The sequence below is a fragment of the Sturnira hondurensis genome, unplaced genomic scaffold, assembly GCF_014824575.4.
Source record: "Sturnira hondurensis isolate 20B ecotype Veracruz unplaced genomic scaffold, ASM1482457v3 Scaffold0001872, whole genome shotgun sequence".
Lineage (NCBI taxonomy): Eukaryota > Metazoa > Chordata > Mammalia > Chiroptera > Phyllostomidae > Sturnira > Sturnira hondurensis.
Genome location: NW_028074503.1, coordinates 21,531,677 through 21,550,020, shown reverse-complemented (window position 1 = coordinate 21,550,020; position 18,344 = coordinate 21,531,677). Strand labels below are relative to the sequence as shown.

General features: G+C 39.0%; 1 protein-coding gene across 3 annotated transcripts in view; it reads right to left on the bottom strand.

Moving 5' to 3' along the window:
* Positions 1 to 580: 580 nt before the first annotated feature.
* ARK2N (arkadia (RNF111) N-terminal like PKA signaling regulator 2N) overlaps positions 581 to 18,344 on the bottom strand; it is a 69,000-nt gene continuing 51,236 nt past the window's right edge. For all 3 annotated transcript variants that reach the window (XM_037033740.1, XM_037033734.1, XM_037033751.1), the window contains 2 exons: positions 13,311 to 13,437; positions 581 to 4,584 (listed from right to left, as the gene is read on the bottom strand). In XM_037033740.1, coding sequence (XP_036889635.1) covers positions 4,395 to 4,584; positions 13,311 to 13,437 — 317 coding nt within the window. In that variant the 3' untranslated portion in view covers positions 581 to 4,394. The remainder of the gene's footprint in view (positions 4,585 to 13,310; positions 13,438 to 18,344) is intronic.

The window sequence follows — 18,344 nt, the reverse complement described above, 5'->3', positions numbered from 1 at the left end:
TGTATGGTTGCTTCTCCTGCATCCCCTGCTGGGAACTGGCCTGCTACCCAGGCATGTGCCCTGATTGGGAATCGAACCGCAATTGTCTGGTTCGCAGGCCCGCGCTCAATCCACTGAGCTATGCCAGCCAGGGCAAAATATGGTATTTTTGAAATACCCTGTATTTGCTTCAGTGTTCAATCATGTGCGAAGTGCATGCAGTCACTGCGTCTTGCCCTAGTGCACTGGCCTCTGGGAAGTAACTGTCAGCTGAGGTTTAGTCCAAGGAACAAAGGTGCCTAGGACTCACTAGAGAGCCTTCAGCACTCTGAAATCTCATGGTCCTAGCCAGAAAGGGAGGTAGGGGTCTACAGGAAAGCTAACACAAAGCTATTTTTATCTAGACCTAACACTCCAAAGGTCATGTGCAAAACATCTGCAAGTAGGATACAGTCATCACTTGGGAGAAAATCAGGCCTCTTATAACGATATGTTCTGTTAACAAAATATAATCCCCTTTCACATCCAAAAGTAACTTGGGAGCTGCTCCAGGCACCATCTATTTAACTGAAGCAGATAGAAAAAAAATCCTCAGAAATTATCATTGTTTAAATACACTCTATTTTATTTTTGTCTTAAAATAGTTTAACCTTTATGCTACAGACTTATTTCAAAAAACAGAAAATCTTATCTTGCACCAAAAAATATATATATAACACTCTGTTTTATTATTTTTTCTCCAAAGACCATTAAATACTAAATGGAAACAAAAACTAAATAGTGAATGTAAAGAAGAACCAAATTTTGTTCTAAAAACTAGAGTTGCACATTTTAAATCATTAATTCCACGCAATGATTTGTCGTCACTGCATCAAGTCCACACTCACACCCCAGCGACAGCAGGTCTGTTCACCGCCAAGTGCACCGACTCCCAGCCACACAACGGCTAACATCTCATTTTCACGGTAAGAGGAGCAAAAGGCCTCAGTGACCTTTGTACTCTCTTAAAAAAAACAAAACAAAACAAAACAACAACAAAAAATATATTTCCTAGTTATCCAGTGATTTTTTTTAAAGATCACTACCCTTTAAAGTTTGTTAAAATAGGTACATAGTGTTTTAAATAAAATGAAAAAATACAACAGCATTGGACTAAAATACGTGATTATTTTAAACAAACAGTGCACAATCTGAGGAAGTTTGGTTAGGGTGCAATCATTTTTATATGTACATCCAAGTCGCATCATACACATACTGGAAAATAGGGATTAGGAGTTCCTTGCCTTAAAAAAAAAAGTTAAACTGAAAGACAAAATTGTGTCCCCAGCTTTTTCACAAGCCTTGTGACACAGTACAAAAAAGCAGGCAACAAATTCATTTTTAAGTTACCTATGGTGCTAGTCTGCTAAAAGTAACAATGAACAATTGACTAAATTAGCAAATCAGATGGTTATACTCACAATTGATGATAGTAAAAACAGAGTTCATGGGATGCTCAATTGTAAAGAATAATGGGAGTTCATTCAGCCCAGCCCTTTCCGTCAAAATGAAAAGAAAACTACTGGTGAGCAGCAGTGACATGTTACAGGGCAGTTGTGAGGAGGTAAGAGCTGGTTGCTGCTCTGTGGTTTCAAATTGGGGGGAGGGAAGACAACCAAATCAGCTCCAAAAACCGATCTGTGACCCAAGCACACCATTTAGCAGAGATATTACTTAGAATGGACAATGTCCTATGCGGCATAAATAAGTATTTATGCTACCAAATGCAAAACTTCGGTTTAAAAAAATCCTCTTTATACATAAAGAAATCTCAAATGTCACGGGAGTTGTTTAGCATTAATACCTCGCCAGAAACCATACCCCCACTCTATTGGATCTGGCAATGAAAGAAGAGTTGGAACATACCCTCTGTGTTTTCAGTAGGTGGAAAAGTTGCAATCCAGTAGCGGGAAAAGCTGATTGTCCCTACCATCCCTTCTCCTCCCCGCTTTGCATCTAATTTCCAAATCCCTGTTTTGGTGCATCAACTCAGGTAGGGAGGGTGCTGGAAGGAGGACAGGTGAGGACAAAGTGAAAGCTGCTATAAAAGCAAACAGCCAGAAAAGAGCTTGGTTACAACTTCACTCTGCTCCCAATCTGCAGTGCACACAGCATACCAAAATTCTTCTTAGAGGATGGTTATTAGGGGCTAAAAAAACATGTCATGGGAAATTGCCTGCTGTATGGAACTGGACAAACATACTGTTAATGTTAAGAGTACAGAATGCAAAACATTCTTTAAAACAGGGCTCTGCCCTGATACTGGGGACAAAATAAGCTGCAAAAACTTCAAGTCATATAATCCATTCTATTCTTTTCTCAATGATTTTCCTAGAATACAAAGACCAGAAATTATACATTTCTGCCTTGTCTAGTATTTTAATTCAAGTCAAAAACAATGTGTAACAGTAAAATTTAATAAGTTAATCCTAAAGTAAAATGTGAAGGTCCAATAATACACCAGTAGTGAATCTGCAGAAGGTCCTATTTTGCTCTGGCCTCTGGGTCTTTGGTTTTTGTCTAGAACTAGGGCCATGTGAGAGACTTGAGATATGAGGTGCTAAAACTGGAGGTTAACGATCTTTTAAAGGCATGGTCTATTAAAAGTAGATTGATAGAAAATTAAAAGGTGATGAAGAACGGAGGCCAGATCAACTGAGATATTATCAGAGAAGCTCAAAGAACACACACTTCAGTACACTCCCAGGAAGAAGTGTATGGAAGAAGCACAGCAGCAGGAGGAAGGGTAATGGAACAACTGAGTCTTTCTGAAACAAAAGAAAAGGTCAGGCAGGTGGAGCCAGGCAAACTCTGGTGCATGCAGTGGGTGTCTCATTCATCTCAGCAACCCCACAGCACCCACCCTGCACTATGCCTTATGCCAAACAGGCACTTAGTAAATGAGTGTCTACTGAATGAAAACTAAGAAATGGTAGTTCTCATGCTCATATGATAAGGAAGAGCCAGCAACATATTTGGGGAGTGAGGAAAAGGGGTTTAGCAATATTATATGGTAAAAATGAAACCAAAAACCCAAAACAGGCCAACAAAAACTGGAAAAACAAAAGGTGAGGTCTTCTAAGCCAATATTACTTCACTCCTCCTGTGCACAGTATATAGTGTTTAAACTCTAGGTATTGCTTGTAAAAATAATTCACTAGTAACTACAACATGTCATAGGGAGAAAGGTAGTAACTAATGCCACAAATTCCCACACTGGCATTTCCTGAATTCCCTGAAGCTCACATTACCCTTTGCTATACATTTTAGATACTGTAAAACCTACAGTGCCATTCATGTGCTTTGCATCATGGTGCATTTTGGTTTTTACAATTTTAGAAGGTAGAGGAGAAAAATACCCAAATATAGAATCAGGTCAATTTCAGCTCAAGTTCAAACAGTTGTACATCCATTTTGGAGAGATCAGCTATGAAAAGAAGGCATTTTCCTCTCAGCAAATATTTGCAAGTGCCCACAGCCTTAGAAGCTACACAACTCTTTATACTCTACCTAAGTAATAGGTTTTTGTGTTCTCCGGTTATTTGAATAAACCAGGGGAAAATTTTGAGGGGATGAGATTTTCCTACTGACTTCTCAATACTCTCTTTCTTATGCCCAGAAAACCCCATGGTCGTTATCTATCCGAAATGCCTCAGCCACATTTTCCAAAGAGTTATCAATTATTGCAACAAAGAGACCAATTAAGACATCTTAACAGTATTAATAAACACAAAGGGGCAGGTCAATTATCCGTGTTGTGGGAAGTCAGCCAGGAGCAAAGACAGGAAAGAAGTTAGAAGACTTAAGCTAAAAGAAAAGTAACACTTGTCTTCTATTTTTAAGAACAGGTTTCCAAATGCACATGCCCTACTAGGTGCCAATAAGGACCTGACTAACGTGTGTGCAAATGCCCTAAGGTGGGAGTGCCAATGGGGGGGCTGACCGTGGTCAAGTCTAGGGATTAATTTTATACACAGAAAAATAAATACGAGATCCAAACACTAAAATTCATTTCACCTGGCAATTAAAATATTATTCTAAAAGGAAGACCGAGTTTCCTAAGAAAAAGAGTCACTAAGTAAAATGAAGTTGTCTAATTCATCATTCTCATAGCCCTACCAACGGAAAGAAGAAATTCTTTTCTCTGTGATAAGTTATTTTCCTAAGTGACTTCTTTTCATTTACAAAAAAAAAGAAAGAAAAAAGAAAAAAGAAAAGGAGAAAAAAAGGAGGGGGAAAATTTTCCATGATTTCTGATTATACAAATGCCACAAACAGCTTCTGAGGCTGAAGCTATGACAATGAACTTTGATGTCACAAAAAGGAGGAGGAGGAAGCGGAAGGGAACAGTGCAGAGGGAACACAGTGACATTGTATTACAGTAGGTATTTACGTCTGCTATCCTCATCCAAGGTAAGGTCTACAACTTCTGCAGGTGAAGCCCAAGTCTGCTGGGGAGCCACAGCAGTCCATGACTGAGTTTGCCGGCTGCTGACATACGGCGTGCCTGAGCCATGCTTCCAGGAAGAGACGCTCTGAATCACACCTCCTCGAGGATGGACACACCTGCAATTGAGATGAAGAACAAAAGCATGGCTAACTGTACCACAGCAAAGATAGAAGGCAATATATCTTCACTAGTATTAATCAATACTTTTTACTAAGATCAGGCTACTATGCAAGTTCATGAAACCATAACCAATATCCTTCCCTTTATCCTCCCTCCCCCTCCTCTTGGTATGGCCTAAAAAATGGCCAAGAGTTTTGTCTGTCAGAAACTCCTGAGTTATGTCTAGGACTGTTACTGACAATGGGTAAGATGATGTTTCTCTGAACACATTTAAACCTCTGGATCTTAAGGACAGAATACCATATAAATCCAGAGCAAAATGAGTATGTGCAAATAATCATAGTGTGAACAAATGAACAGTAAGAAATGTAAATGAAACTTGTTCTTAAAATAAGTTCTGTGCCATATTTGGTAATAACACCTTCAAAGATCATAACAGTAATATCCCTTTACAGATGAGATTTCTAAAAGTCTGTAACTACTAGATCACACATAAAGGATCAACTGCCCTCATTCTGAAGGTCACCACAAACACTCGGCTTCATCAGAACTTCTTACGCTTTAGTTCAGTGTAAGTAACAAGGCTAAGCTGAGATTCTCTAAAAGTACCGTACTCTATCAGACGGACAGAACTGCCTTGCTGATGAACCTCACCGAGAGTTCACTGGACGCAAATTGTTTCAGAAGCACTGACACTGAATTTCACATCCCAGTCAAATGGCAGGACTGTGAGCCTCCAGTTTAACCACTAAGTTTTGACTCAAATGAGAGGAAGGCAGGCAGCTCAAGTTATCCTTGCTACTTATGCCCTCACATCTAAATTACTGGTGAAGGCCCTGGCTGGTGTAGCTCAGTGGATTGAGCGCAGGCCTGCGAACCAGAGGATTGTGGTTCGATTCCCAGTCAGGGCACATGCCTGGGTTGCAGGCCAGTTCCCTGCAGGCCAACTCCCAGCAGGGGACGCACAAAAGGCAACCATACATTGATGTTTCTCTCCCTCTCTCCTTCCTCTCTAAAGATAAATATCTTTAAATAAATAAATAAATTGCTGGTGAAAAACACTCTGAATCACACCTCCTCCAGAATGGACACACCTGCAATAGAAGAGTCCCTGTGTAGCATGTGACAGGTGACGAATGGCCTGACTCTAGTCACATAACCTACCACAGTGGGTCCTGAGCAGCTGTTTTCACAACCAGCATACAGTGAGTGTTGGATCACTTGAGTATTCCAGCTTTCCTTCAATGCCCCCCCGCACCACCAAGTTCCAAAGAACACGAGCGTTAACAATAGATGGGCTCAGTGGCAGAACTGCCCCCCAAGGACCTTAAGCTCCTTGAAAGAGGTCCCGCTCCTGCAAAGGTTAGTCCATAAACAACTTCCTTACTAAGAGATGCTGAAAAACAGACTCCATGGGGCCAGAGCACAATGCAAATTTGTTACAGACCGGAGACCTGTCATCTGTTCAGAAATGAGTTAAGGGGGCATTACTCACTACATCTTCAAAAACTCACTAGTAAAAAGCACTAAATTAAAGGACATAAAGTCAAAGTCTAATCCAAATTTGTCCAACCCATCACATAGTCAAAGAAGGCTGTCACCCAAAGAAGTCCATTCAATATTTATAGAAATGTTTTTGATAACTGATGGCAATAGAATACTAAGTTTATTAAGCAGTTTCACCTCATTTGACACTACCAAGACCTATGAGGTAGACATGGAAGTTACTATCCATATTCTACAGACAGGGAAAACTAAAGACTAAAGACGTTACATGATTTGCCCAGGGTCACACTGCTTGAAAGTGGGTGGCAAAGGAACTTCAAGCCATGTCTGATTTTGAGTCCAATAATTTCTACAATCTCATGTTGTCACTTTATAAATGTGTGTATGTGTATTTTTTAATTGGTTCCAGAGAGATGGGAAGAGAGGGAGGAAGAGAGAAAAACATCGATGTGAGTGAGAAATACCAGCTGCCTCCTACATGGACCCCAACTGGAGACCAAATCCGTAACTTGGACAGGTGCCCTGACCGGGAATAGTCCCTGAGACCTTTCAGTTTGCAGGATGATGCCCTACCAAATGAACCACACCAGACAGGGTACAAATGTAGATTAAAATAGATTAAGGCAAACAGCAACAATCAGTAGAGTGCAAATATAGGCCCAGATTAACAATTTAAAAATGAAAGTTCTTCAAAAGTTCAAAAGTTCATCTGTACAAGTACTAACTGAAGTAAAGCTGGCTACAACCTTAGGAGGAATTCAGGGAATGAATGGCTAAAAAGAGAGTAAATGTAATCTTTGGCAGAATTCCTAGAAATACCTCCAAAATAAAAGAGGTATTTATTCCCTTATTCCCAATAAAGCAATCATACAATGTAACATCAGGTAGCTGCTTTAAAAGGGATCCTATCCAATCTGCTCATTTTACACAGATGACAAATGCCCAGGGTTTTAAGCAAGTTAAGCAGAGAACCAGAATAAAATCAGGTCTCCACTGGGGAGATTTTTTCCCACCAAATAACTATGCCTTCCTCAGACTACACCTGAAGTACTATCCTGTGACCTCTTTTCCCTGGAGGACATTCAATAAATAGTAATGCAGATGCTACAAAGTGTCCAGAATAGGACAGCGAGAGGTTTGGAGACAGCATTTACTACTGAGGAATGGACGGAATGGGCGGAATGGACTGAACGAGGTACTTCTTTAGCTAAGTCAAACTGCTTCTGTAGTTATGTTACAAATGGTTCCAGTTACTGGAAACCAACTTGCGCTACTTTAAGCAAAAGGAGAATTTGTTCAAAGGACAGTGGTGTGCCACAAAGAACATGAGATGATGGGACAATTAAGCCTCACTGATTAGACTCAAGCCCCAGTCCTCTCAGTCTGTTTCTCTTGGTTCAAATTTTTAGATTCTCTGGAGGATGTGAGGATGCCATCTTTGGTCAAAAGCTTTCCAGGCCCCTGCTAACTGAAACTGGAAAGGCAGTGCCCAAAGACAACAGAGTCACCAGGGAAGGTGGCTACTCTACCTCGTACAGATCTAGAGCACAGAGTAAGAACCATGAATCGGTTTCTGGAAGGCAAGTTTTGGATGATCATGACCACACAACAGTTACAGCCACTATAGACTGCCCTTTAAACATTCAAGCAATTGCTGGGCCACTGTCAGGACTGTTAAAGGGGATTCTACGGTAATCTGTAACTTTAAGATTTTGAATAACAAAGGCAAAACTTCCCTGTTAGAAGTCAGAACAGTACTTACAGGGAACAAGGTACAGCTATGGCCCTGGGGACGGGTGGCTCAATTGGTTGGACCATCGTCCCGTACACAAAATGGCCATGGTTTCAATCCCCATTCAAGGCACATATTTAGGTTGCAAGTTCAAGGGAAGCAACCAATTGATGTCTGTCTGTCTCTCTGTCTCCCTCCCTCTCCTCTGCCCCACTTTTTCTGTCTCTCAAATCAAAACACATCCTCAGATGGGGATATTTTAAAAAGCGTACCTATGACTTTTCTGCATATAAGCCAATAAAACATTTAAGCAATATTTTATGATTTAATGACCTCAACCATCTTGAATAAATAGAATTTAGGAGCTGGGTGAGGACAGAACAAGGCTTTCCTTCTAAGTGACAGAGAAAAAAAAGTCAAGCTAGTAAACAAAAGGCTGCTATAACATTTCAATTATTTTGTAAGATGATGTGCATTACAGAGTAACTTATACCAGGTAAAGAAGAAAACATTTTAGGAGAAAACAGAACAATTGTTGTAAGTCTTATAAAGAAAAATGTGAGAGGCTCAAAATTTTGTAAGGCAACCAACATAAAGCACAGATTTTCATGTATTATCACATATTCTACATATTCTTTTTCTATATTATAAAAGACCTGGGCATGGAAGCATATTTAGCTATTTTTTAATTAACCCAATCCAATTCTAGTGTAGACATAAACTTTGTTTTCATATCTGCATGACTAGCAATAGGTATAACACTACCTACTCATATTTTGAGTCTTAAACCAAGAAAATGCTTAGGCCTTACTTAATTTTTTTGTTTGTTTGTTTTAATCCTCACCCAAGGACATGTTCCCATTGATTCTGAGAGACTGAGGACAAAGGGGGGGGGGGCGGAGGGGAGAGAGATATCAATAGGTGGCCTCTCATATGCGCCCCAATCAGGGATCAAACCTTCAACCTGGATATGTGCCTTGACTGGGGTTAAACCAACACCTTTCAGGTGCACAGAACGATGTTCCAGCCAAGCCACTGGCCAGGGCAGGCCTTACTTTAAAAAACAAACAAACAAAAACACTTTATAAACACTAACTTTTGATAGAATAATATCCTGCTCTTCATGCACTGAAACCAAGAAAGGAGAGATTTCACAGTAGAACAACAACACAGAAAGAGGGCAGGCTCTGATAGTCAGCTTCTGATACAGTTAGCTTATTATTCTAAGAGAACATTAAAAATTTATTATTTTGGGAGGTGGGGTGGGTAGGGCAGAGGAGATTAATGGGGGGGGGATAATAGGAACAACTGTGATTGAATAACAACAAAAAGAAAAAAAAATTTTTAATTCATCATTTTTGCTCTCATTTACAGAGCCTGAAGGTGACCTCTTAGGTAATACTCCTACTTATTTTTCCTAATTGAGGATGAAATGAATCCTTGTGGCTTTAGGGAAATATTCATCTGCCTCCCTTGCATTTTTAGGATTAATGTAGCAATTGGTTCTAGGAACCAACCAGTCTAAAATGCAAAAGCCTTCCCCTAGCAATTCTTTTGCTGAGGGATGAACCAACATTAATACCAATGAACAAAGAAGCAAAGACTACAGTGCAATGAGGTAAGGGTCTTATTGTCACAAAAGCTTCAGAGAATAGGTACAGGAGGAACTGTTTCAACACAGTTCCATGACAGAGAGAGCTCTGTGCTACATAGATTCAATTTCCTAGGGCAATTATCAATGAGGCTGGTAAAAAAAAAAGAGAAGAAAAAAGGATGAAGAGCAAATATATATATGTATATATATGTATATGTATATATATATTGGCATGGGGGTAAATTAAAACAGCTGGCAAAATGAAGTAGCACAGAACTAAAGAGATGTTGGAAAAGTCTTTCATTGGCAAAGAGCATCTTGTGAACTGGACTGTCCAACAATTAACACCTGGAAATGACAACATTTAGGTCAGGAGCTCATCACAGCAATATAAAGCAGTCATTAAAAGATGCATTCAATCATTATTAGTTCAGAAAGCATGCTTTCTAGTCCGTGACTAGAAGAAACATCGAAGTGAACACATCAAAATCTAAAGTAAAAGAGCAGAAAAATTATTAACATGCAAGAAAAGAAAAACAACTTTTACCCCCCCCCCAAAAAGGCACATCACAAGTAGAATTGCTAAGTACAAAGGTCAAACAAAATGCTTCCAGACATGGAAGTATGGCACCCCCCAAAAAGTCAGAGCAACCACAATCCCAAAGAGAACTCCAGGACCAAGTCTGAGTTTTAAAAAAACTCTCAGAAAGCCCACAACAAGGCGGAATATTGTAAGAAAAACAGTAAGACCAGAACAGCTAAGTCCAAACAAAAAAATCAGTACATGCAAATCAAATTAGAACAAAAAGATGTTGTTTAAAACCTAAAACCTTTTTCCAAGCGATAACCCTGCCAGAAGCCCATCAATACTTCATAACCGCAACCCTAGACCTGTAAAAGAAATAAATTCCACATGAGATACAGGCAGCCAAAGGGGCAATTCTGAAACAACCAACAAAGTCTCCCCCACCTGCTTCTCAGCTATTTAATCTCAATATGTGAAAGCTTATCGGGCTTCTTCTAAAGAAACTACTGCAAAAATTTTTCAGAAAGACAGAACAGTCAGTGAGATGACTCAGTCTAGACCCAAAGACCAAAATTTAAAAAAGCCCTCAAATGATGCAAGAGTCAATCAAATACTCCAAGAGGATCTGTCAGCACTACATTCCACTGTACAAACAATATAACCACTGAGATTTCAGAATGGTTTGGTCACCTCCAAGATATGACTTCCCCAGGATTCAAACCAGAGAGTTAGAATAACATACATCTTTATACTTCATATTTTGTAGAAGTCCTTGGAAGTAATGTTGAAACATGTCATTTAAAATGCAGCCAAAGTCATTTAACTTAGTACAAGAGTGGAACAAATATATCGGTAGAGTAAAATGACAATCTGGATAAAAGACCTAGCAAGTTCAGATAAGTATGTACTAGTGATAATGTGTACGCTGCAGGTGAAGAGGGATCCACAATTTAAATGTCCAAGTTTTAATAGAAATATAGTAATTTTAACTCCAGATACCAATAATATGGCAGAAAAAGAAGCAAAAGGTTTCATGATAGAAGAAAAGTTGAACAAAAACTCCAAAGAGAAAGGTGGCTCACTCAGAAACACTTTAGGTGCAAGACAGTAAAAAGGGCGACTGGGTAGGAGTCAGTGGAGAGCTGGACCAAGGGATGTCTCAGCAGAGTAAGAGATTAAATAAACAACTCAGGTTATTACCTACTCCTTCCTACTTAAATAGGAACACATGAGTAACAGTGAATTAAATTTAAAATTTAACTCAAAGGGAAATTTGTGAATGGATAATGTGTTCCTGGCACAACTAAAGATAATTTACCTACATCAATCTGTCAACAGGCAGGGTAAGTTTTATGGTAGGGAGTCTGAACTAAAAAGTATTATAAATTTCTAGAAAGATCCTAACATGGAGCTTTAAAGGAAAACAGTGTCTTTTATATTCTAAGGAACAATGGTAAAATGAACTAATAGCAAACCCAGGCTGAAGTAAAGGAATAAATCAGAAGTTCTGCTTCCTCATCTAATAGGTAAGGTAGCTTGAAGGGAAAAGATAGAAAAATGGAAAAGAACTTTAAAAAAAGTTTTTGAGTAAACAGAAAAAGAGGAAAATATGAGATTAAAGAATAAAAATTCTTTCCCACCAGAATTGGGAAATTATTTTAAAAAAGAAAAAAAGGAAGCAGCTATACAGAAATATTTATGGCATAAATATAGGAAAGAGAATAAAGTGCTAGGATAATACTAATTCTAATTTAAAAAAACCAAAAAACTGGCCCCTTTTGAGGTGATGGCACATTAAACTATGACTTAACTCTGTATCTTTAAAGTCCCAACTGTCTAGCTGAAAAATGCTCTCAGAATATGATCAGTTTCATTAGAAAAAGGCACTCTCCATTTATGTGCATGTGTATTTCACCCCCACTCTTCACACCTAAATTCACCTTTTATAACAACAGAATAAATACTAGTGAATGCTTTTACTGCTAACTAAAAACTAAAATCAGATATAAGGGCAAGGAGATGTAAATATTGGGAAAATCAGGAAACCACAACTTAATTCATGCGGCAGAGGAGAAAAGTTGTTTGCTATACAGAATACAGACTTTCAGTCTAAATTTTTGCCTTGTATCTACGTGTATGTGTTAAATGTTCCTCAGGAATACCTCTAGAGGGCTGCAACCAATCCTTATCTTAAAACAAGAGTCCGTAAATTTTTTCTACAAAAGGATACAGAGTGACTATCTTAGGCTTTTGAAGGCTGTATCTGTCGAAACTTCTCAACTCTCACTGAAGTGCAAAAACAAGGGACAGACAATATGTAAATGAACTAGTACGGCTATGTCCCTATAAAATTTAATTCATGAATAAATTTTATTTGCATCTCATGTAATTTTCACATGACACAAAACATTCTTCTTTAGATTCCTCCCCCCAAAACCATTTAAAATGTAAAAATCCTTCTTGCCCTGGCTGGTGTGGCTCAGTGAACTGAGGGCTGGCTGCCAGTTCAATTCCCAGTCAGGACACATGCCTCATCTGAAGGCCAGGTCTCCCTCCATAGGGAGCACGCAAGAAACAACCAATGGATGTTTCTCTCCCTCTCTTTCTCCCTCCCTTTCCTTCTCCCTAAATATAAATAAATAAAACAAAAAGTACAAACCATTCTTATTCTAAGCTCAAGGTCCGTACCAAAACAGGCAGCAGGCCAGAACTGGAGAGTGGGCTGGTTTGCTGACCTCGACCTTACAAATCCCAAACCTCATAAATCATTTTCTTAGCACTGCAAACCAAGTGCAAACTATATCCATCAAATTGGATATATCTTATAGCTCTTTTTCAATGCTAAGAAAAAGGACTCCCTGAATCAAATAAACATCACTAGAAATAACACAATCTGTTAGATAGTGACCAAAGTAACTTGCAAGTTCTAATGAAAGACAAGAAGTGGTACACTAAGAAACAAGCAATAGAGATATGATATTAGACGCAAGTTTCTCAATTGTTCGGTCCCAGTATATTTCAAGATAAAGTTAAAGGCAAGAAAATATGAGTAAGAGGGGGGGGAAGTACAGTGACACTTATGCCCTAAGAGAAAAATCTGTCAAGCACTCTAGACAAGGAAAACATAATTTCTAGTTCACATACATGGATGGTCACAATGTTCTTGATATGAGACAAATATAACATATTCTGAAACTCAAACCATGTCTAATTAAAAAGTGTTTCTTAAGCCAAAGGAAGCCGAGATGGCTCCCATCATTCATGCCAGCCATACTGTGATGCCTGCCATTTTCTTCTCACTTGTTTTCTAGTTAGAATAACACTCGCAATTTAAAATATCAGAATACTCCAATTAATACTCTACCTTGCATGTTCCTGAACTCCCACAATCTCCACTTCACTGTCTGAAGAGGCAATATTAATTTCTTCATTGAGTGGTGCACTGCCAACAGATGTCTTGTCACTTGCTAGGAATCCTGGGTCCAAATGACCTGAGAGAGAAGGGGGAAAAATAAGCACTACATCTTACAACAGCAGGAAACAACTCACTGACAGACTTCTCATCCAGGTTCAATCACAGAAACAGAATGATCTTATGAGATCTTACCACAGCCAAACTGTGGCTGTGTTCTATTTTTTAAGAAGTTTAAAAAAATTAAACAGACCATGTGCTCATGGCTAAAACAATGTTCAAACAACATGGAAGTACATAAAACTAAGAACTCCAAGCCTTACTCCCTACTCGTATTGCTTATAAGAAAAAACTTGGAGTACTTTGGTATTTATATCTCAATATAGGTAAATTATAAACTGTAATAATACTCTATATTTTATGCTATAATGTTTTTTACGTCCAACTGCAGTATGTCTTTAAATGACCTACATAACAATTTTGTCATCATCTAGAGGGCAATGGAGTTCTCTACTGCTTATCATTTTATTTTATTTTTTAAAAGATTTTCTTTATTTTTAGAGAGAGAGGGAGGGAGAAAGAGGGACAGAAACAACACTGTGTGGTTGCCTCTTGCATGCCCCCTACTGAGGACCTGGCCTGCAACCCAGGTATGTGCCCTGACTGGGAATTGAACCAGTGGCCCTTTGGTTTGCAGGCCAGCACTCAATCCACTGAGCCACACCAGCCAGGGCTGCTTATCATTTTAATAAAAGAAAATGCTACCAACACCCCCTAAAAAACCCAAAGGAATAAGTGGAATAAGTAGAAATAATTAATTTCATGGTTATACTAGGATGCTTTATGAAAAATTTAATAATTTTCTCTAAATTTTAAATAAATTTATCAATTTTCTCTAAAGAAACACAGATTTGACAAAATATGTCCCAAAAGCGCGTCTAAGAGGGAAGATTATAACTTTTGCTCTGAGCAACTAAAACATTACCTGTATGTTGTTGATAGTTCTTATTAGACAGACAAAAATCACATAACTATGGAAAAGCACAACAGTTTGTGGTACTAGGGCATGTAAGGACTTCTTCACAAGGGCCTTCATAAAGTCAGATGACTTTATTGTACATAGTACAATAAAATACATTCTCCACCATCACAGAAAGGATGAGTTTCTACAGAATTCTCTCAATAAAGGCTCTTGACATAGCATCAAAGTACACAACTCTATAAACTATTTTAACAAGAGTTAAGATTCAGCCTATGTTCCCAGTTCTTGAGTGTTCTGACTTAAAAGGATGAGTTTTAGAATACCTACGAGTTAGCATGGAATAAAGAAATACAACAGGTACAAATTTGCATTTACTCTTTAAATATGTTGCCATCTGATACCAAATTATTTCTTCATATTCAAAAAAAAATCCTGTGTGACATCTTATATAAACCAAACCAATGTCAGTAAGATTTACACACATACAACTCTCCCTTCCCCTTATCTCGTTCATTCCAATGCTTAAAGGTCATTAAGAAACTGTACTTTCATACTCCTGTCAATTATTAGTGCAACCCTTTAACCCTCTCTAATCCTACCTATGAAAATTCGGCCTAAGGGGAAAAACTTTAAATATGCAAAATGTGATGATGTCCAAAGGTAATCACTACAGTGCTATGTAGAAACCTGGATAAATGTATGAACATAGAAGTATCAGACAGAACACTATAAAAATATGTAGGTGCTGGACAAAAGCTGTGAAAGGTAATTAAGTTTGAGTATGATTATGGGTCTTTTTTACAATTCTTTATATTATTTTTACTTTCTTCTACTGAAAATGATGCATATATGAAAAAATAGAAAACTATGAAAAACTATTTAAAAAGCTTACAATGGCTTCCAGATTCAACCAGTGATTGAGAGGGTACAGTCTGCATGGGCTTGTTAACTTCTGTATAAAAATAACCTAGATAGGATTATATGTGGTGATGGCATTAGGCATGCATCCTTGAACCCTTCAAGCATACAAAAGGTGGCACTCATCAGACAAAACACAGTTTTGGTGAATGTACAGTAGCAGTTGAAATGGAGTTTGGTTAAATCTAGATTTGGTAAATCTCTTGCTCTGACTCTAATACCTTGCTTGTGGCCAAGTCTTTTATCCAATTTCTACTTCAGTGTTGCAGTTATCACTACTGTCATGCACACTATTCCTACTCTAAGAAAAAATACAAATAGACAATCCTCTCTTTTTTTCAAACCTTCACTTTGTCCATATGCAATTATCTTCTTGCTTTGTGCAGTTATAACAGTTTACTTCATCTATTTGCTCTTAAAATAAATACTTCAGTTTATAATATGCTATGTACTGTGCTAGGTGCTAGGAATACCACAGGGAACAATGCAGGTATACTCTCTATACTCTCTAAGCTTACAATATGTTCAGAGATAACTAAAAGCAGTCCATTGTACAACGGCTTGAAAATTGCTCTGACAGGGAAGTGGAGAGTGCCCAGGAACACACAGAAAAGGAACATTTCCAGGACTTGAGGATAATCAAGGAAGCTCAGCTCTCAGGGAAGAGTAGCATAGGAAACAATGTATTACTCTTTAGGGTATAAAAGTCTGCTGAGATTTGGAGTGATAGTAGTAAAATGAGAAATGAGGCCAGTAAAGTCAAGTGAGATCATTATAAGGAGTCTGGACTTGACCTTGAGAAGCAGAAAGTCATAGAAGGATTTAAGCAGAGAAGTGACATGATCTGGACTTCCACTTTTAAAATTTTCCTTTGGAGTGTAAAAATGGAACTAACAAAGGGCAAGTAATACTACAGGCAAGGAAAACAGACTGGTAGTTTCCTGGGTGAGAAAGGATTACAGCTAAACCAGGGAAGAAATAAAATGGAAAATACCCTATGTGCATGTACGTGCAGAAGAAGAATGTTGGATAACGGACAAAAGTAAGAACCCGAGTAGTAAAAATGAGGTCTAGGTATCTAATTTAGGTAACTGGATAGAATTACAATGCTATTCAGTGTACCAATGAACAGCTTGGGACACGCTGATGATATGTCTCTAAGATGTTAAACAGGCAGTTGCAGGTACTGTTCTAAATCTCAGCTCAGAGGTCTAGAGAGGAAATACAGATTTGGTAAATCCTCAAAAATAGGTGGAGAGATAAAGGCCATCCAGAGGAGTGAAGGGGGGCCTAGAACAGAACCATGATGCATGTCAACAATTAAGGGACGGAGAGAGAAAGGGGAGTTCACCAAGGTATGCAAGGAAAAAAGAAACCCTAAAGATGCGAAGCCAGGACACCAGGGAAAGAGTATGTCCAGGAAGAAGTGCTTGCTGATGCCCAACAGCAGGCTGAAGGAACTAAGCAGAGCCCACTACAATCAGGACTAACATACCACATACATGACCTTAGCAAAAGGAGCCTCAGAGGGACTGATGGGGCTGAAGCCAACGCAAGGCTACAGCAAGAAAGGGAAGAGCAGGTACATTTTTAATAAGTTTGGCTATGGAGGAAAAGGTGTAAGAGACTGAAAGAGGAAGATGAGTTTGAGGGAGGGGGGATGTGTATGTATGTACAGATGTTAAAGATGGGAGAGACCTGGTCATATTTAGGAAAAAAAGTCAGAGAACAAACAGGTTTGCTGGCAGGAAGCTGAGGTAATTCCGACCTGTGATGAATGCAGCAAGGCCATCATCCTCTGCAGAGCACAGGTGTAGGTAGGGTCGTCACTGAAGAACGCTGCCTGCGAAAAAGCAGGAGCTGCTGGTCAGTACTGAGAGCCAGCATGAGGTTCTGGATTAGAGAGTTAATGCAACTCCTAACTGCAACCACGTGACTTTCGTCAGCTATGCTTAGCAGCATTATGAATACAGGCTCCAAGTGTGAGTCCAGGGATCAGACTTTGCCAGCTGGGTTCTACAGGAAAGCCAAAACACAAGGAGCTAGGATATTTGGCAAAGGAGAGTTGGGCTTATATAAGCTAGACAGTGAAAGAAGTGAAGTAGGAGGGGACTGATGAAAACTGGCTGATGGGTTCAACAAAGCAGAAGAACAGTGTAGTGGAGATAGAAGTATGAGACTACAGAAAAGCTCTCAGTGGAAAAGGAGAAAGCATTAGGAAGAGGAAAAAGGTAAATAAACGGTTATAAAAAAAAATGAAACACTGTATTTCCAGCCTCTTGGCCACTCACAAAATACAAGCTTCCAGAACTATGTGTTTTTCTCTCACCTTATCCTCCACTCTGGTGTTACTCTCCTTTGCCCCAGCCACCCACTACTCACCTCACCTCCCTTGAACTTTTCCACTGCCCTCTGGAATGTCAGCTCCCTGGAAAACTGCACTAAACTTTTCTTCACCGCTCATGGAAACCTGACTCTTCAGAAAATGCGACCTCCCCTGCAGTCCTGAGGCTGCTCCTACACCTCCACTTTGGTGTCAGGATCCTTACAAATTACTGTCCACCATCCTCACACAGCCTATATCTTCCCAGATGTTTTCCTTTCTCTCTCTCTCTCTCTCCTGCCCACCTCATCCCCACTTTATGTCCTGCCATCGTTATTACTCACCATATGAATATTCATTATTTATATGTACATCTACCCCCAAATTCTCCATGCCTACTTGCAGCAAGAAGCTGAACCCCAAGAGACACTTAAACCCCGTGTAGTAGACTCACGGCAAGGGTAGGCTTAGCCCTTACCATCCTGAAAATAAACTAGCTAAATGAATTAAACCAAACTACAAAGGCAGATTGTAGGAGTCATGGCTCCTATAACCAAACTCTTCCTCCTTGATCGCTCAATATTTTCAAACAACAGTAATTAAGAAAACACAACAAGCATACAGCATAATAAGTTAATTCTTAATATCTCTGTGCCCAGTTCTAGCTCCATGGTTCTAATGTACAATTCCAACTTGTGGGATGTCTCAGTCATCAATATTTCTGAATAACTAGTTATCACCGATTAGGCCCCTCATCCTGACC